We start from the raw sequence: 26,196 nt of genomic DNA, 5'->3' as shown, positions 1-26,196 counted from the left end.
CTCAACACACGTCACCAACACCAACATGGCCTTCAACCCGGCACAGAATAACTACAAACACGGGTGAAAATGAAAATGGAACTGGCCGTATTGACAGCTTGAGTTATATGAAATGGCAGTTTGTCAGTTCTGTGAGCAAGATAGCATACAGCAGCTTTTCAGTGACGGGTTTTTGTTCAACGAGATGATTCCACTACTGAGACTGCTCATTGTGTCCTCCCATACATATTTTCACAGTCTTATACTTCATTCGTTTTATGACAACCGGCGACTTTCTAAGGTTGAAAACTTGTCCTTTGAATTGACAAACATCACATATGTGATTCATGACACAATTCAAACAGGGAAAAAAATTATTTGTCTTTCTCGATTCACTACCGCACAAGTTCATCTGAAATAAAGTCCAATGGGGCAAACCGGAAGCGACGTTACCTTAGCTCTCTATTATACAAGAGGGAGAAAGAAATAAGTGTATGAGGAAGATATAGAGTAGTGTTCTTTCTTTCCACCAACCTTTATAGGATTCCCTGCAAGTTTGTTATTGTCAGCTGCTCATGAAATATATTCGCCAAACTAATGTTATTATCACATAAAGTATGAAACGTTGTGTTGTTGCCATTGATGTGAGCATGATGTCAGCGCGTTGTGTTGTGTTTCTGATCAGGCTGTCTGACGTAACGCTCCTCGGCTGTTCTCCACTCTCTTTGTTTAAAACCCTCTGATTCATCCCGCCCGTTTTCAGTTGGCGGTGACGTAAGAGAGGGGGGCGGGTCCAGAGTGACCGTTGAGTTTGACAGCACCAACGGCGGAGCGGCCAGCCGGCATTGTTGACTGCTGCTCAGATTTGTTTGAAAACGGGCTGGAAGGTGTGCACGAACAACTGTCTTTCTTTACAAGCATGAGGAGGAGAAGCAGCAGCAACGCCAGCAGGAGAAGCTCGACGATTAGGAGACGCAGTGAGAACTTGCGTTTTGATGAATTCGGCTTTGCCCTTACTAAACGAAAGGACCAGAAACTTCATCACCGATGTCACGACTACAGGTGCGGGACAGGGGAGCGTTATTAGCTCGTGGGAAGTAGTTAAGCTAGCTGGTAGTTTGTTTGTAAGTTTGTGAGTTAGCGTCAACTTTGGCTTTGAAGCAGGACATTCAAAGCTCTCTAACGTTACAGCTGAATTAATGCTAACTAATGAAAATAGAAAGTTATATTTCCAATTATTCAAACCTTTTGGTTGTTATCGCTAAGTACTTACATTGACGTTAAACGTCGCACTCGAAACCTGTTGAGGTTATTACTGAGAGAAAATAGACGCTGTGTGAAGTTAATTGTGTCTCATGTTATGTATTGATGTCATCCAGTCATTAGTTCCCCGGCTTTCCTTTAACGTTAACTTCAACCATTTGGTGACCAAAAAGTAAATTAGGAATAAAAATGGATACATGAAAAATATGCTTGCTTTATGTGTGTTTGGCGGAGGAGGGTACACTCTGGTGTACCCTCCTCCGCCAAACACACATAAAACACACTGTATTGGTCTTAGCAATCACATGTGATTTAGCACAAGCAAAATCCTATTCATGAATACTCAGAATACCGAATCATGTACCAGCAGTGACAGAACAACTCAGCGTTTCAGTAATCATTTATGATCCCTCTGTAAATGAAGTGCAAAAGTCAATGACCAGTTTTGCTTTCACTGAAAATACCATCATCAGCCTGATTTCCAAAAACAGAGGAATCAGTCTAATCCCACTATGTTGTCTTGTGTGTCAGCTACCCTGAAATGAGCTCAGTGAGGGTGAAAGAGCTGTGTGAGCTGCTCAGCTACTGGAATGGAGCCAGCTTTATCTGCAAGAGCCAGGTGAGACTGGTCTCGGCTGCAAAAAAACCCCAGTCCCAAAGTCTTCCTAATAATCTTCCGTATTGTTTTACCATGCAGTAAGTGTAAACAAACATCTTGTCTTCCCTCACACACTTGCTGTGTTTTCAGATTGAGCGATTTGTCAGGATGGGTATCCCTCCAAGCCTGCGAGGTAGAGTGTGGAAGTGTCTTCTCACCATAGACAGTCTGAGAGAAACCAGTGACTTCAACTACGAGGTAAAATACAATGAGACATGCACGGGGAAGAATGGCTAGTTTCAGCCTCCTCCAAGTGATGTTATATACTGTAGTACTCAATTTTTAAACGGTGCCGCCATAACATTTCCCTCATATACTTTAAATGGGGCTGTGATTTCCCGAACTGAATTAATGCAAGAAAGAAAATACATATAAATACTGTAATTATCATTTGAAAATAATTATTTACCATGTCTTAAAATTTTAAAATACAAGTGTGTAGCGTTGGAATTGATTCTACACTTAGTTTTATAGCTTAAACAATAAGTTAATTGATATGTTTTGATTTGTCAATTGTCAATAATACGATATGTAATTACTTAGATAATCAATTAATCTTCTGTGTCAGTCTGTGTCTCTCTGGTATACTCTTATACTGCTTGCATTTATTAGCCCACCTAATATTCTTGTTATTTAAATGATGGAAATGTTGCGTTGACATATTTTGAGTAAAATAGCACATGAAAAACATTCCCTCATCTCAGCTTCTCACATGTTAGGGTTTGCTGCTTTGCTTGTTGTATTTCTGTAAACTGAGTAAGTTAAATGTCACTTTGCATTCTGGGAAGATGTGATGGTAATTTCTTCTCTGCTTTTGACATTTAATAAAAAAAATCATCAGCAGATTAATAGGAAATGTGAAAAATGTTTTGTTGCAGTAATTTTGTATAACAATTGGTAACTTGACAAATAATAACATAAAATACATGATTATGTTTTCTTTAATATGTTGCTATTTGTTGTTGATGTCAAAGATATCAAAATCACTTTTCAAGTAAAAATGCTAAACAGAAACACATCAGTATTGAAATATAATGTTTTAGATTACTTTCTGACATATCAACAAAATGATACATTGATTATTACAGAAATTAATCTGCACATTTAGTTGATAACAATAGTTGGTGGTAGCCATAGTTATATTTTGTCAAATTAGAGGAAATTCTCAAAACTATTGATGTTAAACTTGAAGCAGACCTCCCATCACAGTATTGACCTTTTTGAAGAAGAAGCTAAATGCCTCAAGTAAATATAGCAAAAATTATGTGACTACCTCAAAAGAGGCCTAATTACATCACTCATGTAGTGGAGAAGTATTACTGTATTTCAGATTACCACAATCCCACACAGTTTTTGAAAGCAAAGTAGTAGGCTCTTACTAACTTTTATTTAACAGAAAATCCCAGTCAGAACACTAATTGATATATTCTGGGTAACATGTTTATCGCATGTTTTGGATTGAATCCTTCCTAGAAATGCAACATCAAGAAATGGCAAGCAGATGTCGCCATTTTGCTCAATGCTTCAGCAAGCTTCAATTCCCCAATCGCTATCTGTAACCAGGATTTCATTGTAGTTTGACTAATGTAGTTGACCGTACATTGATTTGCTGCCTGACCAAACGGGATTATGAGTCACGATCCCTACCCTACTCTGTCATTCATTCACAGCAGAAGTGTTACTGATTGTTTTCTCACAGTGGAATGTGTTGGATTTTCTCCAACAGAATTGCTTGTCTGAGGTGCGAGGGCCCCTGGTGGACTTGGGAGTTAGTGAGTATGGCATCCTGTCTGCAATCACCACACTGAGCGAGACTCAGAACGACCTGGGTTTGAACCAGCAGCAGCCCTCCAGCGGCCCAGAGCCCAGATACTCTGTAGACGACATCACACTCTTCAGGCAGATCGCTCTGGACCTACGTGAGTTCAAAATGTGGAATGTAGTTGTAGGCTTGGGCTCACATGTTGCTGTGGCTCAGGGGTAGAGCCAGCACCTTGTTATTGGACGGTCACTAGGTTTGATTCCCCTGGTCTGCATGTCGAAGTGTGCCTGGGCAAGATACTGAACCCCGATCATTGAAACCAAAAATTGGTTAATGTTGGCCTTTAGTGTTATGTTTGTTACTGTGTTCTGCTCTACTGGTAGTTCACCATGCAATTCAGCTCTTTTCCGGTCATGCAGCATGTTTAGGGCTAAAGGTGAACTTTAGTAGTGACCAGAGCATAACTTTAGAAAATAATGTAAATAAAAATGACAGAGATTTTCTGTGAACAGCAGGTACAAGTAGCTGATAGGTCTGTTTTTGGAGGGAAGTGTCTAGTAGTGTACTACTATAAGTGTAGCTCATATTAATTTTAACCATTCCACAGAGCGTTCCTTCCCAACCCACCGTTCTCTGATGGGGGAGAGCCCAGAAGCCATCGAGGGTCAGGCTAAACTCTTCAGAGTCCTTATTGCCTATGCCAAATACAGCCCGCAGGTTGGATACAGCCAAGGTGATTGACTGAATAAATGGTTATGATGATTTTTCTGTATTCATTTATCAGACACATGGGATTGTGAGAATAATGTTTTATTTTTTTAACAGTATATAGGACTCCCTCTTCTGTTATCCTTCTCTGATCCACAGGAAAGTGATTATCATCATGTTGTTGTCTCTGTTCCGAATGCCCTGTCGAAGGACACATGAAGAAAATTTGAGTTTAACAAGGTGTTCCCTCTGACTCAGCATATTATTTCACACACTTTTTTACTGATTTGATGAAGAGATCTGCAGTACATCATCTGACCACTAGATAGAAGTAGAGGACTATTAATATAAAGATTTACTGCCTCATGCTCACCATGCTCTGCCATGCTCAGGAAGTCTCCGAGAAATATTATTCACATTGTTAACTACACATTGTCTATGTAATGTATTTGTATTTTATTTTATTTTATTTTGTTTGATTCATGGATAATCAGCTGCTCTGTGTTGTCTTCTGTCTTGGATGAAAATTGTTGCCACATTTGCCAAAAGATTAAATACCTGCCTGTTATTTATTTTTTGCTAATTTTTTTTAACTTTGTTTCTGGAAATAACATGTCGTTAATTGTTAAAGCATGCTATACAAGTAGAAGGAAAGATCAATTACATTTTCTTCTTGAATAATATTCCATTGATGGTTTAGATTTTTCACTTTCGAGCCCGATGCATTACAGGATATTCTCCTGTGTATGCAGCTTCCATAGAAAATATATTGTATTTTGGAAGAAAGCTGCAGTGGTCATGAGAAGGCCAGATATGCACATTTTGCAAGCGTAGCTTATTGAGGTTATGTCCTACCGCCCGTACTCAGCATTGTACCCTGCTGCTCCTACTGAAGTAATTTCATTGTCTCACCCTTTTGATAAAACATGATTAGTCCAGTAGCTTAAATATTCCTAATGCAGTATATCAAACACTGATTACCTGCTGTAAGAAATGCAGTATTTCTGTGTTCTGTGTTATATGTAAAAATCTCTTTGTGTCTCACAGGGATGTCCTACATTGCTGCAGTGCTGCTGATGCAGTTGGCAGAGGAGGAGGCGTTTTGGGCTCTGACAGCATTGTTGGATAAACCCAAATATCTGGCTGAACTGTTTGACCTCAGCCTCACCAAGTAAGAATTGGCTCACAGTTTATAATAAATACAAATATAAATACAATATTAATAACTAAAAATTGAATGCATAATAGATACAAATACACGGTGAACGACTGAATAGACTGCATTTTATTACTGACTAAATTGAACATTCAGTATATTGCACTCAATTAGAGAAATCAGGGAAAGATGCACTTTGTTGTTGTCGAGTAATCACAGAGTTCTTAATTTTCATCTAATAAGGGTCCAGCATCAGGTGAAGGTGTTTGACCAGTTCCTGAAACACAGAAAACCCAAGCTCTCTCAGCACATGGTGAGTCCTTTGTGATTTTCATTCCTCCTGTTCACTGTCTGGATTTGTAGGTAGTAGCAGAAGCTTGGTGATCCACTTTAAATGTTAGAAAAATGACAGACTGAGAACGAAACAAGCAGGTTTGAATTTCAACATGGCACTGATCATGACTAGACTGAAAACTTGGAGGCGAAATTATCCCACAAAACATGTTGACATGAATGGTGTGTGTGTGTGTGTGTGTGTGTGTGTGTGTGTGTGTGTGTGTGTGTGTGTGTGTTTTCAGGCCAGATATGGCTAAGTGATGAGTAGTTCATCTTTAGGGGAGAGGCCACTGTAATGTATCCATCAGCAACTGGGCCTCTTCTATCATTCACTGCATTAGGCTCAAGGCTTGTCATGTTTGGTATTATTAATGTTTGCCCACGGGGCAGCTATGTCATTTTCTCCCTGCGTCCCTACTGTTGTTGAACTATTTTCACGAGGTCAATTAAGTGAACCTCACAGCAGATGCACAACAATTTTCTTGCAGCTGCATGTAGGCATAAACTGAATGCCATCACAGGGATGTTATCACTTTAGCTATATTTATAGCCAAAATATATACAGAAAACAAGTATGGAGGAGGATAAGGTCAGGACCAGGTCAGGGTTGCATTTGCAACTTTGTTCTCCTCTGTTCAAAATCATCATCGAAGTCTCCTTACACACACTGATGCATTCACTACTATCATTTGTGCTAGTCAAGTGTCTTTGAAAGGATTGTTGTACGTCACATCGACTCAGCAGGTCTGAGAAGAAAGCTGCCCTTTTTGAGTCAACACACACAGAAACGCACACACCACAGGGGGCTATTGTAGACATAATAGTTGTACCCCCTTACGGAAAAAGCCTATTCAAGATCAGTGGTCAGCATTTCCTTTGTAATAGAGCTGTTCAGCAGAGTAAAGGCAGGCCAGCTGGAAAGAAAATGTTGTACGTGTGCTGTACCTACCAGACCTGAGTAAACAGAGAGCTACTGCATTTTGAACTCCAGGCTAAAACATGAATGATCCCAATCCCATTTGTAAGACCTATCTGTTAGAGCAGTGAATATTACACAACAGAATATTGTTAAAAATTACAAAACCAACATTCAGCAGATTTGGGATAACTAATGGTTTTTAGACTGTAACACCATTGTTAATAAAAAAAAATCGTCAAAGCAACAACTCAGTTTCAACACTAACTTGCACATTGCAGATGGATGTTTCAGTTAGGATGTCAGTGAAGATGAGCACGGACAGGAACTGGCAGAGTACTGAGTCTTGAATAGTGTTTGGTTATGCCAATTCAGCCCTTCCTGTTTTCCCAACCCCCCTGCAGGAGTCAGTAGGAGTCTTATCAGTCCACTTTGTGATGCCATGGTTCCTCACGCTCTTCTCTTCCCTGCCATGCTGGGACTCTGTCCTGGCTGTCTGGGATCTCATAATTCTGCACGGTTTGTGCACGCACAAACACACTCATTCATGCACAAATATATAAGCAAGCAGATGAAACACATTGACATTACTGTGATTTATTATTTCTGGGCAATTATTTTTAATAATTGTAATTTTTTAAAATAATAAATAGTCTTGTCTTGTCCAAGGCATAATTCTCTCATCTCTTTTTTACCTATTTTGTATGAACAAAGCATTCATGTATATTATAGCAATCATTTTTGTAAAGCCTGCTCTGTCCTCAGGCCTGTCAGCTGTGTTCCGCACTGCTCTGACAATCATGGAGCTCCTGGAGCCTCGACTGATGGACCTGAATGATGAGGGAGCAGTCTTACCTCTGCTACTGAGAGTACCTGTTGATGTGTAAGTACAGTCAAGTTAAAAACTGGAAAGCTTTGATACTGAACACTATCTGGTGTGGGGATGGCAACAGTTAACCATTAATTGGCTAACCGCTGAGAAGATTTTATTGTGTTCTGCATGTTGGCCTTCTGTTACTTTGCATACAAACAAACTGTCTGCACACTTCTCCGCTAGAGCAGTCTGAGGTAGCACATTAAGCTGTGTCAGTAGTCATGTCTGAGGATGCTGTTAGTTGGGTTGAGAAATAATGATCTGTGGTCTAAGGGGATACTTTGCCAATCGGTGTGGTAGAGGGTAAGGGATTCAAAGAGTTAATTTAGTACCTTGATGCTCCTGACGCTGGGAGATGCTCCTTTCTCCAGTGCTGGCACAGATTCAGAATGAAGTGTGGAAAGCTGTGCAAGACTAGTGTGCTCCTGACTCCTACTACCCCTCTGACACATGTCAGACAACCTCGCTGAGAAGCTGACGCAGTGTGCCGCAGCTCAGTGTAGTGATGGACTAAAAGGAAAGCTCATTATGTATTTGACAGCATTTTGCTTTAAGTATTGTTTTTTCTTAACATTCTGAACATTTTTGTTATGTTGTTAAACAATTCTGTATATATATTTTGTGCTTTCTGCTGATTGGCTTATAACATCATGTCATCCTTATCCTGACATTTGTGTAGATATCCACAATCCACATTTTGTGTAGCAAAAAATTGCATTAGATGTGTTTTCTGAGACCCGCATCCATGAATGTTGTCCCAGACCACCCTCATGAATGTGCTGAAAGCGAGGGGTTCTTCTGAAGAATGTGCCGCACAGTTCTCAGAGCTCAGTTTTGAGACTTGGTCCTAAATAAAACCGCAGGCATCTCATGAATATCAATCAATTCATCAGGACTGGACATGTTTTGACATCAAGCATTCCAGGAGAAGTAGAGCGTCATTGTTTTGCTCTGGTTGTTTTTGTACATGTTTGGATTAAACATCCTTTATGCTAAATTAGCTTCTTCAATGGCAGCCCATGCTGCTTTCAGTTGGACTCCTCTGTCTGTCTCTCACTATGTTGAATATAAACGTCACATGCTGACGGACATGTTTTGTTGACATGGAGCTGTAGTTATGGCAACTCAGCAGGGTCACTAGGTTTATGTATACAGCCAGTGTGTGTGTCTGTGTCTGTCTGTGTGTTTGTGACAGACTGGTGCACAGTGATTAATAAAATGCAGTTTATCATATTTGCTTTAATAGATAAGCTATCCTTCAGCTACCTTAATGTCACAATTGTGTGCTTCTCATTGTTGGAAAGGTCTCCCTGTTTGGACCCAAGTCTGTTTACCCTAGACAAAGATCTGTGCAGCAGACTCTGGATTAAACAGAGGCCACTCCGCCAAGTAGTTTCCATAAACGTAGCTGTGTCACAGGCAGTGATAAAGCACTTTATCATGAACCAGGGGGGAGAGGCATACTAGGTACACACCAATGCCCTGCAAAGTGGATTATGAAGGACAAATCTTTGTTTCTTATGAAGAACAGCTAAACTGTAAGGTGGCCATTTTGTGCCCCATTTTAAACATTTTACATCAAGCTTTTCATAACCACTTAATAAGACCAATGTTTTCCAAGATTTCTGTGCTACAAAGACAGTAGAAGTACATTGTATTCCATGTGTGAACCTCTTCTTCTTATTGTATATGCATGCATCAAGGGCAGCACTGACAGTCCTGTTTTGTTCTAGCGCTGGTTTTCAGTGGGCAGCCTGCCATCACATCACATTGAGAAGTCCTTGTTGCCTGCTTGGCATCATTATGAAAGCCTGGTCAGGAGTCAACAGTAAGTGGTCCGACTGTCTCCCAGGGCAGGATCCCTTTACACTGGGAAGATCCTGATGAAGAAAGAGGGAAAGGGAGCGAATAGAGTAAAAGAGAGAAAGAAAGATGAATGGAGGGTCATAGAGAGAAGCAGCTTGTGAGAGAAGGTAAACTAATTGAGGAGGGGGTAGAGAGAGAAAAGGAGGAGAGTGAGGCGTGATCTTCCACCGCTTTTAATTTTCCTCAAGGATCTCAGCCTCTTTCACTCTCTGTGAATGGCAGGAACAGGTGTTGTCATGCACCCATATAGGCTATTCTGCTTAATGATTGGTTGAGAGGCTCATCCATCTCGTGTCCCTGTTCGTCTACACTGGGCTGTCAATCAGCTGTCACCTCGGTCCTAGGTTATAACAATGACTCCAAGCACAGCCTATGTTACCATTCAAAGAGACAGCTTCACACTCTAGAATATTCATTCAGTTTCTGACTGTCTGCCTGGTTTTCCAACACTCTGCTCCTCATATAGACTTTGGCTACTGCATTTTAATTATGTCTTACTACATAATTCGTAGGCCTGCTAGTAGTGTGGCTCTAGGGATGTTTATGTTGGTTTACATTATATTTTGAAGTTGTGCGTCCATCCATCTTTACGTATCTCTGCCCCATTCTTGTGAATGTGATATTTCAGGAATGCCTTGAGGGAATTTCTTTACAATTGGGCACAAACATCCACTTGGACTCAAGGATATACTTTGCAGTCAAAGGTAAAGGTCACTGTGACCTCAAGTCTGTAGTCTAGTGATCTCGCCATATCTCAGGAACACCTTCAGGGAATTTCTTCAAGTTTGGAACAAAACATTTTGCTGATATTGAGCTCCACCTTAGTGTCATTGCACCATGTGATAAAGCTCTCTGTCAGTCCTCTGTACTCCTTTGTTAGAATAGTATAAGTGGAGACAGCATGTTTCTCACTGGTGATACCTTTGAAGGGAATTCAGTAAGAGAAAAATGTAATCCTTGGTGAAGTCAAAGTCTTCACTGCATAGATTAAATTATAGTCTGACCAGCAGTCTTTTTCATTTAAATGTGTCTAACCTGCTGCAAAAAGGTTAGAATGATTCATTCTTTCCAAATAGAGCTACTGTTCTCAAGACATTCGGTGAAAATTCTATTTAATTCAATTCAAATGCATTCAACATTTCTACACTGTCTAGCCCTCCATGTCCCCCTCAGAGTGCATTAACTTTTTATTTATCATCAGGTTGATAAATACATTTTTCGAATACTTTCTTATACCTTTTAAAACTGATGACATACCTAGAAAACTTTACTTTGTTGAGTGGCAGTAAGCAAATGATGGTATGCTAAAACACTCAAAGTGGTAAACATTGCACCAGCTAAACATGTGCATATAAGCAGATTAGCATTTAGCTAAAAGCACCACTGTACCCAAGTATAACCTCATGGAGCTGCTTGCATGACCTGTGGCCTTTTAGTAATTTTTTCATCATATATGGCTGCCTTATTTCAATACTAATTCCCTTTACACCCACTAGATTTCAGACCCGTTATCTCCTCTCTTTTCTAAAAATCTAATTTATAGTAGCATGAGAATGGGCTGCTGCATTAACATCCCTATTTTTCTGTCTGAAAAAGTCTTTCTGAAAGAAAATGAATTATGTCAACAACAAAAAAAATCTGAAACAACAGAATTATATCGCTCATAATGCAGCACTTGCTATAAATGATTCACAAATTAAAGTTTGTTAGTTTGCCCTTTGTTTGTGGTGATAACCACAGTATGATTTGTTTGTTTTCAATATCCAAATATGTCCTTAATATATATAGGTGTTTATATTTTTTAGATTGCTTGTTTGTTCCCATTATACAATGTGATGATAAACCTTAAAAAATAAACATCAAAACAGGAATTTAAAATGAGATGTAATTGAAACAAATTATTGTATTATGGTATATATTATAAAACTATTCATTTTTAAATACAAGTTCCCATACAAGCTAAACTATCCACTTCCATTCCACTGACTTATTCTTCTCTCTTTCAGCACCTAGTTCTCACCATCTCTCTTTTAGTGTCCATATCTCTTGTGCCCAGTCTTATTTCTGCCCGCAACCCTCTCCTACTCAGTCCCTACACACACTGTTGTTCTTAGTGGCCTCCACCAGTCCTATCTCTTTCTCTTTTGTTTACCCCCTCCTTCACAATACTCAATTCCCATAAACCTCCCTGGGCTGTCCCTCCTCCCCTGTGTTCTCATTTTCTTTTCTGTGCCTCCTCTCCTCCTATATGCCTCTTTTCATTCATTCATTTATCCTCATTGACACACTGACACCCTCGCTCAGCTAGAGGGGTTTGACACATCATTTGTTTACTTCACATTGACAACGCTTGCTTCAATAAAGTCTCTGCTTTAGTTTTTTTTCCTGTTTCTTTCAACCATTCTAAAAACCAAAATGAATTCAGACTGAGGATCACTCACTGGGTCCCTCTTTCTTGTGTTGATCATTGAAGTTAGACAATATGCATTTCACATTCTTACCATCACCACCTTCACATCACCATCTGCGAAATGCTGGCTGGGATCTTACAGTGAGCTGACATGAACACATCATTTATTCCTTTTGCCCATGATGGCACTCTTCATTTTCTCCCAAGCACTCTTAAATATTGCTGTCTACAACCATTTATCATTATATACTGGGAAGGATAGCTTAACAATGTAATCCATCTTCAATTTCACATCACTCTTTATCACTTTCTCTCCCTCCTCTGTCTCTGTATACTCTTGCTCATCTGTTTGTCTGTCCCTCTGCAGTCTCACCTCACATTAATGTTGCATCATTTGCAGTTGTATGTCCACTCTGTGATTAATACAGAAACAGGGCCACAATGGTATAGTCTTAAAACGATTATCTGCACTGTTTCTCTCTCAGAGCATCGTTATCAGCTTTCTTTGTCGGCAGTATGTTTTATAAAGTAGCCCAGAGTAACACCGTGCTATCTGGAGTTTTCAGTTTGTTGTTAATTATGTAGCCAAAAAAAACCAAACATGCACTGTAGGACATTGCAAGGATTAGGTGCACTTCAAAGTTTGTACAAAACGACAGCAAGGAGGCCTTCATGTAATTAGGAGAGGTTGCATCACAATTAGTGCATTTACAGGAGAAATGTATTACCAGAGAACATCTGTCTCTGCCAGTGTGATTGACAGTAGACAGAATGTGTAAACTGAGGGCATATTGTTCACTTCTTAAGCGATCGTGGATGGAGTCATTCTCTCTGACAGATGCACCTTTTAACAACTAAAAAGTCTGTTATAATGTCAGAGCCATCCTCATACACAGGTGGGTGCTCAATGTAAACCTTGAACGATGTTTTGTTTAAATAATGTTCGATGCTGCCTTTATCTTTGGTTCCCTTACTTTGGATTTGAGTGGGTTTATTTGCTTAAAAGACTTGTGCTTCGTCTTACAGTTGAACCTCACATTGTTTTTATATTCGCCAGGGTATCATCACATATGAGACGTACTGGTTTTAAACTGCCTGATTTCGTTGTGCACTTTTCTCTTTTTGGAGTAAAACATGTAAAATACCTCTTCTCTGACCCACGTTTCCTCGCATTTTTGTATATATTTTTTCACTCACTTGAGTTGCTCCCTTGTCCAAATGCACTGATTTGATTGGATAAGTCGTGTCCGGTGAGATGATTTACAGCACATGCATTTGGTCTCTGGAATTCTGTTGGCTGCTAAACCAGTACTGTAAAGGCTGGAAAAGTGGTGCCGGTTAATATAGAAAAGCTCCATTAAGATGTAATAATTCTCAATCATTTATTGGTAAAGGGTCCAGGTCCAGGTTGAACGGCATCTGGGTCCTGACCCGGACAGCGGCACTTCCTTTAGATGACCTCTGATGTATAGTGGTAACTTCCACTTCGCCAAAAAATACACTAAAAATCTTTTCTTAGATTCCTTTAACTTCTTTATGAATATTTTATATGAGTGCACACAGACATGTAAACTGCAGCTTGACTGGTGTGCGAAGGCATAGGCAAGGCGGTAATTCTGTTTTTTTGGATGGGATATTGGCATCCATTTTACATTGTTTCCACTCTCTCTCTCTCTACTCCACACCACACATCCGTCTGCAGGGCCCAGTACACTGTGTTGGTTCCTGCCCTGTGGAGAACTGAGGTCCAAGACTGGGAGCTGAAATGTATGAACAGTCTGGTGTTGGATGAGAGCCATCATGGATCCAAAACAGGTACCACACAGATACACGTTACACACATTATGCACACAAAGAAGTTGTCCCCAAGCAGAGGCTAAGAATGCAAAGGGACACTGGGGACAAGTCGGCACGCAGTCGCTCAAACTCTGGTAACTGATTCAGCCTACATCACTTAACCTTTGGTGGCACACCTGCTGATCTTGTTACACTCATACACACACTGTTTTGTTCTCTGCTCTTAATGTCAGTGTACATCGTGGTTTGGACCTTGGGGAAGACATCTCAAGTGTTTTCCTGAGAACACTGTTATAAAAGGAGGAAACAATCATCCCTTGTTCACTTCATTTCTTAAAACTTTCTAAATGTTAAACTGCCTTGAACTGTGCTTGCCTTCCCTTACTTGTGTTTTATACTTAAGTAAGCATCTTTTCATTTAAGCTTTTAATTTTTTGTTTCATTATTTGGCTGTTTCACAATTCAAAGAGATATTTAAAGCTGGCATTTTGCCATAGACTGTCCTCTAAACAAATCATACGGTCAATGCCAACAGCGCCTCTATTCACCCTCAGGCTGAATTCTTTGTTTTAGTGCCTGTCTCTTTAATTACCTTCTTCCAAAAGGCACAGTGTGCTCTGATTGGTCACCTCTTACAGGCCTGAGCAGGCATCACCTACCGTGTTTTGCCTTAGCTCTACCGGTGTTTTTGTGACCACAGCTGTGCTGGGGGCGTTGCTGAGGGCAGTGACTTGGGAGTGACTTGTGGATTGAGCATTTCAATTCTTTCATTTATATAGTATCTAGACCTATCTTATAATAAAGAAAGACATGGAAATCTCACTTTCTACAATATAAGAACTTTAGCCAAATAGCCTTAACTTTGTCCAGAATCAGCTGATCTCCAAAAGCACTGATGTCAAAGTTCAGGTGTGTGTGTGTGTGTGTCTGTGTGTGTGTGTGTGCGTGTGTGTGTCTGTGCCTTGTCAGATCAAAGGAGCTTTCATCTTTTGAACGTTGTTCAGATATCAGCTCCAAAAGATCTGGAAACCCCTCACCACTGAGTCTCATTTTCACAAAGGACAGACAGATTGGAATGCAAACCTGATGTGCATGTATGTGTGTGTTCATAGCTGTAATTGTGTACATATGTATGTGTCTGTGCGTGCATCCTGACAGACTCAGAAAGGCTACAGGGATGAGTCACAGGTTGGTGGCTGCAGGGCTGTATGTCAATGCAGCTGGGAAAGCAGAAAGGAGAGGGGCAAGAAAGAGATACTGTGTTTGTGTGTGTGTGTGTGTGTGTGTGTGAGAGAGAGAGAGAGCGGTAGAGAGGCAGCATGTCAAAGAATGAGTTGGGTAAGTAAGAGTATTTGCGAAAAGGGCAGAAGACTCTGTGAGAGGATGAGAGGTTTCCTTTCAGGGCAGTTGGAAGACACAAAAGCATGCTGGTGATAATCCGTCACCCTGTGTTCCTGTTTGTGCGCCCACCTGTGTGTGTGTGTGTGTGTGTGGCTGTATGTGAGTCAGGATGAGTCATCCTTATTTGCTGCCCTGTCAGACTGTCTAGCCCTCAAGGCAGCAGGGGAAACGAGCTGATTCATTTGCTACCTCTTGTCACAATCGAACATTCCTGTTTTTTCTCATTCTCACAGACTTTCACTCACCCTCTCTCTCTCTGTCACTGACACCCATCAATATCATGGTATTTTGCAAATCTTGTGGCATGTGCTACACACTCCCATTGACAATTGGGACCTCTACTTATGAATCCAAATGCATGCTGTTTGGAGCACTGTTCACTGACGGTGCTTTTGCTGGAAAACAGTTCTGTTTATGGGATATTCAGAGCTGTCATAGAATACTGGTTCCAAAGAAAACTATGAATTAGCCTTTAAGGATAATTAGTGATTTTTGGGCATCAAAATAAAACTTACTTGATGTGACAGAACCACTCTAGAAAGATTTTGTCAAGGCACCAAGTCCTTTAGCTTTATTTTGTAATTGATATGGCAGTCTTGCATGATGGGTGGGCAATATGGAGAAAGTGCAATGTAGCAGCACTTGAGGATGAGTGACCATGAGAGGAGCAGCAGAAGATTGAGCCAGAGGCCAAAAAAGGTTGGTTCGTTAAATAGTGAAACTACAGCTCACAGACAGCGGTTTCAGACAGCAAGAAAAGCCAGGGAGTATTCGTTATGTGCTTTTTTTGGTACTATGGAACTATCAAACATTTGATCAAACTATTGTCTTATTGCTATCGATGACGTGTTGTCGATATTTATTGCTATCACTTTATCGCCCAGGCCCAATTTGCATCGGACACACTATCTGCTAACCTTAGTCATTCCTAGGCAACAAAGTCGAAATTAAGTGTAGATGTGTAATGCTTATCTTCAATTGAGGAGTGCTGGAAATATGCAGGTCCACATTTAGAGCAAACACCCTGCTGTGTGATGCGCTTAGCTAAGAAAAGTTGTTGTAGCATGTGTGCTTTTTCTAATATGACAATTCAAAATGTCTGCTGTGAGTATTGAGAAGCAATTAATAGTTGAAATAAACACACAGGAATGTCTCTTTGGGTAGTCCAGTGAGATACTTCATCAGATTGATACAGAATGCTTCATATCATAAATCAGTCCTGCTCATTGATTTGCAGCATTGCCCATAATGTCCAAAAACAGCCTGAGATATCAAGTCAAAAACACTCTGCCTCGTTATGCCAAATTCTCAAACTTTAAATCAATTTCTATTTTTTTCACAACAAGTTATCCTTATTGTCCTAGCTTACTGTTAGAGTCACTCCAAGACCAAATACTCAACATCAGTTGAAAAAGTTTGTTGCTTGCTCTTATGCTGAGGGTGGCAGCTGGAGTCAGCTTGGCTGACTTGGCAAAGTGTAGACACAAATCTTCTCAAGACTCAGCTGCCACATTGATCCAGCACAGACCTGACCAATCTAGTACTGAATAGTTTATTTCCCCGTTTGTTTCATCATTTAGTCTATATGGGCCGATCCAAAAAGACTCATTTTGTAGAAAAAGTTTTAGTTTTTAGGTTTAAAAATGTAAATACTTCAGACAAGTACATACACAATACATACATACACTGATCAGCCACCTGCTTAATAATATGCAGGTTCCCCTTGTGCAGCCGAAAGGGCTCCAACCCATAAAGGCATGGTCATAAGTCATCTGGGGGTGTCCTGTGATGTCTGGCACTGAGACATCAGTAGTGGATCCTTTGGTTCCTCAATGTTGGGAGGACGAGGTTCCATGGATGGGACCTGTTCCGGCACATCCCAGAGATGCTGGATTTGATTGGAATCTTTGGAGGCCCAGTTGTCACCTTGAGCTCTTAGTTGAGTCCCTTGAGCCATTCCTGAGCAGTTTTTGTGATGTGTGTCAATTGGCATCCACCTGAATGCCAAGGTTTCCCAGCAGGACATTGCATTGCAACAAGATGATCAGTGCTACTTACATCACCTGTCAGTGGTTCCAATGTTGTGACTCATCAGTGTACATTCATACATAGAACATTTTCTAAATCTAAATCTAAAATAAAAGGAATATTACATTTACATTTTTGGTGGTAAAAGTTACTTAAAGGGTTTCATGTGGTGCACTGCCCCCGCAAGAGCAGGTGTTACGAATGATACTGTTGTGGAATGTTCCAGGTGTGACAGTGAGGTCCCTGGGACCCATCCAACAACAGGCCAAGTCAGCAAAAAAGGACAGAATTGAAGCGGCTTATGCTGAGTCAGACTGAGAAGCTCTCAGAGCAGGTATACTGTATGTGTCCCTCTGTCCTTCTACAAGCTACTTTCCTCTTGTTTTCCTTTCCTCACCTCTCCTTCTCCTGTCCCCTACTCCTAAAACCTTTATCTCCCCTCCCTGTTCTCCCCTCCCGCATTATTCTCCTCTCCATTCAGCCCTCTTTTACCCTCTTTACCCTTTCCTCCTTTCCTTTCTTCCACCGTTTTCTCCTTTCATTCTTTCTTTCCCCTCCCTTGCTCGTACTCTCAAGTCTCCTCCTTTTTTCCCTGACTTCTCTGGTGTAGCAGCAGATGCCAGAGTCCTGTTCTACTCAGCATGCTCCCATGATACCTACCTACTTCCTGTCAGCCTGCTGCCCGTGCTTTAGTGCAGTGACTCAGCATTAATTTTACTCAATGCCCCTAAATAACCTCCTAAAGCCAGTGCTGCTGTCATACTTGCATAGATTTGAAAGGATAACCAGGTGGTTAGTTAAATCATTCATTAACTAGCTGCTTCAAACCTGTCAAAGCATGCTTAAAATATATACATTTTACCACAGCTATACAGCTTATATGGTGTTAACATCCCCTGGGGCTTATTTGCCATTTTGACACAACAATTCCCCCCCCCCCCCAAATAAATACTCTTGAAAGTCGGTCCTGTTATAAAGAGATTTTAGTAGGAATTCTCTCATTGCATTATGTGTTATGCTTGACAATACTGTATGTGTGTGTTTCCTTACTCTTCCCATCAGTAAAGGCTACATCCATCTGTTCTCTAAATCTCTGTTTTATCTCCTTGTTCACACCATTTTTGACCTCACTGCCCATCTGTTATTTGGCTCCAGCAGAGTCACTGCAGTAGTTTATGTATATTAGTGTGCGTGTGTGTGTGTGTGTGTCAAGATTGGTTCAATACAGTGTGAAAACAATGACAACACTCTCTCTCTCTCTCTCTCTCTCTCTCTCTCTCTCTCCTCTCTCTCTCTCTCTCTCTCTCTCTCTCTCTCTCTCTCTCTCTCTCTCTGTCCTTGCCTTATGATAAATGGATCAGGCACAGCACACTTACTTAGTGCCTTAGGGTCTTGCATCATTCATGCTTGTGCTTCCTTTTCCATTTTAGAATAGACATAACAACAGAAGTTGATATCAAAATGTATGTGTCTTACACAACTTACACAAGACAAATGAGAACACGCGCTGAGGGAAGAAGGACTTGAATATGGAGCAGATAGACCATGTTGGAACGAGCAAGGTCGGGTTAAAATCAAGGATCAAAACAAATTGGCTGAGGTTTTGGAGCTGGAGTGACAACACACAAACAAGCAGATTACAAGAGAAGTGATGAACAGTGTTTCAAGGGTCAGAGTGTGGAGTTTATGACCTGCAGAAAGAAAGAGGTTCTCTTGAACACTGCTGTTGGCACCCTAAGGGCTGGTCCAAGGGGTCAAGAACACACACAAATGCACAGGTCACAGGTGGCTGAGACAAAAACAGAGTATTCAAAATGAGAAGTTATTTTAAGTTCAGCTGAGGTTATATAGCTTCAGGTCCTTGGCAGGCTTGTATATGTCTCTGAAAAAATGTTGTCATCAGTAAAGTTAAGTTTATTTTCGAAGACAGAGCATAGAGGTCAGAGAGGCAAAATACGTGATTAAATCACCAATAACATATACGGTTATGTTATGACTTTTAACTCAACCTAATATATTACATAATCTTTACATTGTAACAATACTTAATACTTCCAGAAGTTGAGCTTGACCGTGTGATGTGATTATGAAATTTGATCAATTTTAATACTTCATCCAGCCTAACTACTCATTACAGTAGATCTGAACAATTGATGAGACAAAGACTTGCAGTGGTACAAATACTTGTAATTAAAGATGTTACTTGTGGTAGAAATAGTGTTCATTGCGTACATGTCCTGTCTGACATTGGGTTAAAATAAAAGTGATAGAAAAACATCTGGGTCATCTTTCTAATGGTCTTGTGGTCTGAGGCCACTGTTCGTGCTAAGGTGTGTCTATTAGTCTCATAAGAATGTCACCTTTGTAACCTGGATAAGGCTCCTGAGCCGTGGGCACTTGGCCTACCTCTGACCCCTGAGCTGGGTCTGCTTTCTAGTAAGCTTTGCTCTTTGTAAAGGTTTGTTGTAATCCCTCCATCCGCTCCATTTCCATTTGTTCCTGATGGTTGAAGTTGAATGCCACCTGCTTGATCATCCATAAGCTAACCTACTCTGCTCATTAGACACATCTCTTGTGAGTCTCACATAAACAAAACCATACAAATACTTGGTGGAAATACTTGGTCAGGCTTTCAGCAGGAACAGAGGGTCAGGGTGCTTGTTTGTTTGGGTCTGTGGTGGTAAATGAGCTCTTTCACTTGCTTTTCTCCTTAACTCCTATGAGACAGAGGGGTCAAAACTTGGACTTGTTTGTGTACTATCCACCAACAATGACCTGGATATTGTACCGAGTTCTTATTTTCAGCATGAAGTTGAGTAGCAGGTTGCAGGAAGTGAGTCAGTCAGTGCGTTTACATGACACTCAAGAAAATCGAATTACTGTGTTAGTCTGACTATGATGGGATTTCTAAGATGCATGTATACACCTTAGTCTGACTAAAATCGGACCGGATCGGATTTCTCATAGTCGAATTAAAGCACCCAGATTATTCGATTGATAGTCGCATTACTCCTGCATGTATATGTTCCAGCGGATCGGATTGGATTTTGCGTTCTGCGCAGGCGCGAGATTTTTCGCCGGGGCCGTGAGCCAGAAGTAGATGGGTGGCGGTGGCGGCGGTGGCGGCGGCGTCTTTCCTCCGAAATCACCGCAAGAAAGAGCGCCATTGTGCCTCTAGTTTTTGTAATTATCATGTACACCATATACGAAGTGTACAAAGATGTAGCTTCGTCTCGCTCTTTGTACGCCATCTTTCTTGAATGCCGAGGCAGCTGGTGACGTAAAGAGGTCAGCCGGAGGTGGCCCCGTTAACACTAGTTGAAATGGGTACAGCGCCACCTAGCGTACCGGGATAGGACATGCTCCGGCCAATAATCCGATTTTCTCACCGGCATGTATACTCGGATAAGGCAGTTGTCTGATTGAGTAGCATAGTCGAACTATGGCTGTAATCTGACTAAGCTGTGCATGTAAACGCACTGAGTGTCCCAGAGGCTTGTCTGGCTACTCATGTTGACTGAGTTGTAGTAACTGTTGACAGTCTTAGTGTCTCCAACTGACACACATAAGAATTTGCTATACATTTTCTTCATTGATAATCCAATCCAGTCTTTGAAATGTTAAAAAAATAAAAAAATAAAAAATAGTGACAATTCACATTGCTTGTTTTGGTCGGACTAACAGTCCGGCGCTCCTTTGCAATCATATTTCAAAGGAATGTAATATCAGAAAAGCTGGAAACAGAGTATTAAGCATTTTTCCTTGCCATACAACTAAAGATGATAATCCACTATCATAATAGTTAAACTTATGTTAATAATGTAGTAGCCTAACCATCTTCTTGCCTCAGCTCTTAATATTCATTCTCAGATTTTGTGATACGAAAGAAATTATTTTTGAGGCTGCTTCGATTGATCAGGAACGGATAGTTATCAGTCGAAATTGCTTCCAGTGATCGTCCCCAAAAATCCTAACCCTAACCCTTAATTATTTTTGTATTGCACTTCATTCATGCGTCTCTTGTATTTTGATGGTTGATTTTTGAATTTTTTGCAGTTGCAGCTCATCGTGTGCAAATTAGGAGTTGTCGTGGAAGATGGGGGCTTTTTGACAGTTGAAGTACTTCACTAAAAGCAAGAGAACAACAGTTTGCATGTCCTCATCTCCCCTCATTAAATTAGACCAAGGCAGCTGGTTTGGGATTCTGTGCTTGTTTGCATATGGTCCCTAATTAGATAGAATAAGGAGAAGAATTAATTATTTGTGATTTGTGTATAACTGTGGTAGATGATGGGATTAGAAGCCGCAGGTAGGAGAGGAGATGAGAGGGGAAGAGGAGAAAAACAAATCTTTGTAAAGGAAAAGAAAGGAAGGCAGTGTTGGCTCAGATCCTACCAAGAGCCTGAAGACTCTCCTCCAGGGCTGGAGCCCTTAAGCCTTTCCTGCCTGCTTGCTTTCCTCTCACTCTGTCTGTCTGTGTGTGTGTGTGTGTGTGTGTGTGTGTGTGTGTGTGTGTGTGTGTGTGTGTGTGTGTGTGTGTGTGTGTGTGTGTGTCTGTGCGCGCATGTGTGTGTCTGTTTGTGCGTTTCTGTGTGTGTTCATCCACTCCAGCTCTACCCTCTCTTCCTCTTGCCCTGTTCTACTGTTACAAACTGTGGAGCCCCTGTGGCTGTCCTACCAATTACACTGCTGTATAATTGAGGTGAAAGGAGAGGCTATGTATGTGTGGTGGATATTAGTTTGTATGAGTTTGTGCAAGAGAGAGGGTAACATACATTGTTTTGTGTTCATGCAAGCATTGGAATTAAGCAGCTTTGTTTGTAGTCTAGAGCAGAGTGCAGCTCTCAGATTTAAGCAGCTGAGGTGCGGTGTTAATAATTAATCGATTTTCTTAATTATGTTTATTTCTTGTAAAATGTGAGGCATAATTTCTTAAAGAGGTTAGGATGATTTGCATACACTTAAATTTGGGTCGTTCTTCTCTTGCTAAACGAGATAGAAAGAATTTTCTTTGCTGAACTTAAGATCTAATACTGAGTGAAAAAACGTCAACATGGACAGGAAAATGGGTTTACTGTTGTGTGTTTGATCATGTGGAAAGTGTAACTGAAAAGAGGTTGGACAATGAGTCAGAATAACAGAGACAAAGTGAGGAATAGTTGGGTAGATGGGCATAGCATTTTAGAACATGTAGTGTGAGATATAAAATGAAATAACTTTTAAACAAGTAGAAAGTAATGAGGGATAATCAGGTGGAAAGGCCTGACAACTGTTTTGATTGTTGTAGTCCAATAAGCTCCGGTAGCCAAGTGCGCGTGCACACACACACACACACACACACACACACCTACACTGACCCACAGAAAAATTGGAGGGCTGTTCTGACAGGCAATCACAGAGGCAGAACCTTACTTCATTAAACTATGTTTAGCCATCATCACCATAGAATGGCACAATAGAATATTAAAGTTGTGGAGTTTAAATTAGAGGCCCCAGACTCTGTTTAGATCGCTCATCATTCTAGTTTTGGCAGCTGTAATTACAGGTTAGAAAGTAAAGATATGGCAATTTTGGTTCCTTTGTTGTCCTCCCACTCTCAATGTCTCCTCCCCTACCCTCTATTCATCCCCCAGTCCTTTTCTACCTCCTGTCATTTTCTTTTACAGCACCCTCTTTTTTTTTGTTTCTGTTTCATGTATTTAATAATTTAATACTTAAGAGTATTACATTTGTGGCTTTGCCGACTTCTCGTCTCATGTTTTTTTTTTTTTTATATATGTATTCAGTGTCCAGCTTCATGTACCCCAGCCTCTGGAGTCCCTGTTGGACCTTTGCCCTCCGGGAATGAACCCTGACCTTGCAGTAGGCCTTAAGGCGCATTAAAAGGCAGGTTCTGAATGACAGGGTGTGGTAGGGGTCAAAACTCACAGGTCAGTGGGGATCATGGGCGAACCGGCCCACTCCCTTCCATTATGTCTTTCCTCTGTCTTTTCTCCCACATCCATCCACCTCTCTCTCTCTCTCTCTCTCTCTCTCTCTCTCTCTCTCTCTCTCTCTCTCTCTCTCTCTCTCTCTCTCTCTCCCTCACTCCCTCACTGTCACTGTCCTATTTTATCTACTTTACTTGATTTCCCTTGTCTAATGCATCTTGCAGCTGTTTTCTCCTTCACTTGATTATGTATAGTTGCTATAGTTAATGTGGATTCACAGGACAAGTTCCAGTATTCTGATGAATCCAATCACTCCATGAGCAGGTAGATTGTCAGAAGACAGAAGATCAACTGGTGTATTTTTAAAAGCATCTAAAACAAACTTGCATGGTTTTAATAATGAAGTCAATCAATAGCCGTTATTATACTGGGCAGCAAGCCGCTAATTTGTCCGCGGATTTAGACGAAGGGGGGTAAATTGGGGGTCTGTTTTGGTCCGCCAGTTTGTCGCCTCGGAGGGTACACTTATTTCCACCTCAGCTGCTATCTAAATCCGAGGCGTCAATGTGCCGGCAATTGCTTGAGGTGGGCGGAGGTGTCGATGACCTGCACTGTTGTGTGACTCACAGCCGGTGAGTTTTAAAACTAGGAAACAGCTGATCACAGCAGTCAGTCCATCACTTAATCCGCGGACGTCAAGATGAGCAACTGGACAGCCGCTGAGATCCAGGAGATGCTAGCGTCATTTGAGTGACGCCATTTGAGTTCTAAACTCAAATGGGTTGCAATGTAAAGCTCTTATTTTGAAGACAAATTCGTTGTCACTGCTCATTGCCCAACTTCGTGCTTAACATCACGTCACATGTTTACGCCTACCCCGGTGGCGGCTTTTGGAAAAGGAGGAATATTACGCCGACAAGAGGGCACATTGTCGCCCATACCTTGGAGCAAATGTGCCGCCTTTTCTATCTAGAAAGGGCTAATAATGGGCCTTGTTCCATCATGTCACGAACCACTGTGATCTGATTTCATGACGTACACAGTGTGAGTAATTTTCCATGCCAAAGGTTCGTAAAAGGAATTGTTACCCTGCAGAGAAATTTGAGGTGTGCTGCTTGTAACCTGCAGCTTTTCATCTAACTGCTCACTGTGGCTGCTTCACCTCCTCGTTCCATTATACCCTTGTATATTTAATACTGACCTGCTGTCAAAAAATGTAGAAGATGGCTGCTTTCTGATGCACTTAAGATTATCACTTCCAGAATTACAGTTATCAGTAAGGCTGGATTTCCTGCTGCAATGTTTCCTGTGAATCCCCTGTATATTTGAAGTCTATTTGAATCCAATACAACCGTGAAGACTACGGAGAGGTAATTCACTAGATGTGAGGTTACTGAATTGCAATATCCACGACTTTCTACACAGTTCTGTTTGATTGTGTGGTTGATGATGAGATTGCTACAGGTTTCTTTTTGCCAGTATCCTAAAATGAGTTTTCACTTTTGATATGGTTTATTTGAAATATTTTCTCCATATCTTATAATAAATCATATTGTGGAAATGGTCCAACAGTCAGCTAATTCTGATATGTTGAATGCTGGCTTAAATTTGCATTTCTAACTTCTACCCACCTCTGAACCTCTGCCCCAACCCCCTCAAACCCCCGCCCCTGCTCTCTCTGTCTCTCCTCCTCATCTGTTGCCTTGCCTTCGTCTTTTCTTTGCTATTATTTTTTTTCTTCTCCCTTCTTCTTCCCACACTCCCTCCCTGCTCCCTCTTTTCATCCAACCCTGCCCTGTCGTGGCCTCCACACTGTTAAGCCATTGATTTACCAACACACGAAAGGGACTTTTCATTTCTTTTAGCTTTGTTTGTGTGTGTGTGTGTGAGCGACTGTGCATAGAATCTGTACATTTCTATTTCTATTAAGGGCTCAGGGTTTTTCTCTGATTGTCATCAGACACAAGTTGCCTGTTTTGTGTATTCCCACCATCATTTAATACACACTCCTCAGGGAGCTTATCCTGTCTGTCAATTTCACGCACACATGCAAAACAGCAAACACGCAAAACCAAACAGCAGGAATGATTCGGCTACTATCTGCTGTTTGATTAATTACGACATTCAGGCTATGAGATGAGATGTTGATCCCCTTGGGTACCAAAGTATTATAACAAACCTAGACAAATATGAGTGTGGGTGTTCGATTGTATTTGTGTTATATATGTTCTGAAGGACTGCCAGAGGACATGGCTATTTGCTAGTAGTTTGAACAAAATGGTTTTGATATCTTAAGATAATAATGACAGATGATTGAGCACCTTGGTTGGCCAATGCTTATGAGGCTAGACATGATATTGTTAAGACCTGTTGCATTCAAGGGACTTGGTGCTAAACTCATGGTGGGAACTGAACAGGTTGAGGCCTCGCTTTGGCTTAATGACTTACAGCCAGGCCACATATCCTGCACGAGCAGCGTGTGACAGCTTAGTTGCTGAACTTACTGGGGCCTTCTTTACAGTCAGCAGTCAAAATATATCAAGTACTCATGAGAGCAGAAGCCGCCTTTTATCATATTTGATTTAAAGGACATCTAGAAAACAGTTCCTACGTGATTTATAAACATAGCAGTTTTATATTTGAATTAGATTACAACCTGCATAATTGTTAGACAATACAGAACAAGTAAACTGAAGGTAAAAGCTGTAATACAGGAGAGGAGAATCTGTTATGCACCTCAATAGACATCATTCAACGCATTGTAGTAGCTTTGGTTTAAAGTTAATTACACCAACCCTGCTATTTTAATTATTGATTTATTAGCTGAACATTTTCACAATCAATGAATCAATTGATTAGTTGTGAAACAATTGTAGAAAGACTGGTCGAAATTTCACAGAGCCCAAAGTGGCAGGTCCTCATATTAAGCAAGCTGCAACTATCAAATGTTGACATTTTGCTTGAAGAATGGAAGAAATAAAGATTATCAAGCTAGAAGACAATTAATTTTCTTTTGATCGACTCATTAATTGATTGACTCATTGTTGTAGCTCAAATTGAGAAGAACGGATATATTTACTGTGTCCATCCTTGTTGCAAATCCACTGTTCTG

The 26,196-nt window shown here is 40.8% G+C and overlaps 1 protein-coding gene across 2 annotated transcripts in view; it reads left to right on the top strand.

Annotated features, from left to right (window-relative positions):
* The first annotated feature begins 762 nt into the window (after positions 1–762).
* LOC115585978 (carabin) overlaps positions 763–26,196 on the top strand; it is a 61,537-nt gene continuing 36,103 nt past the window's right edge. The window contains exons 1-10 of one of the 2 annotated variants that reach the window (XR_003984797.1): positions 763–1,041; positions 1,774–1,861; positions 1,991–2,098; positions 3,627–3,819; positions 4,270–4,395; positions 5,418–5,541; positions 5,770–5,839; positions 7,183–7,297; positions 7,544–7,661; positions 13,631–13,743. Coding sequence is in view for 1 of the 2 variants with exons in the window: in XM_030424682.1 (XP_030280542.1) it covers positions 899–1,041; positions 1,774–1,861; positions 1,991–2,098; positions 3,627–3,819; positions 4,270–4,395; positions 5,418–5,541; positions 5,770–5,839; positions 7,183–7,297; positions 7,544–7,661; positions 13,631–13,743 (1,198 nt within the window). In the remaining variant the exon portion in view is untranslated. The remainder of the gene's footprint in view (positions 1,042–1,773; positions 1,862–1,990; positions 2,099–3,626; positions 3,820–4,269; positions 4,396–5,417; positions 5,542–5,769; positions 5,840–7,182; positions 7,298–7,543; positions 7,662–13,630; positions 13,744–26,196) is intronic. The other variant, XM_030424682.1, reaches the window with a different exon arrangement.

Source organism: Sparus aurata, chromosome 8, assembly GCF_900880675.1.
Source record: "Sparus aurata chromosome 8, fSpaAur1.1, whole genome shotgun sequence".
Taxonomy (NCBI): Eukaryota; Metazoa; Chordata; class Actinopteri; order Spariformes; family Sparidae; genus Sparus; species Sparus aurata.
Note: the sequence above shows the minus strand (reverse complement) of the source record. Positions and strands in the feature narration are given on the sequence as shown.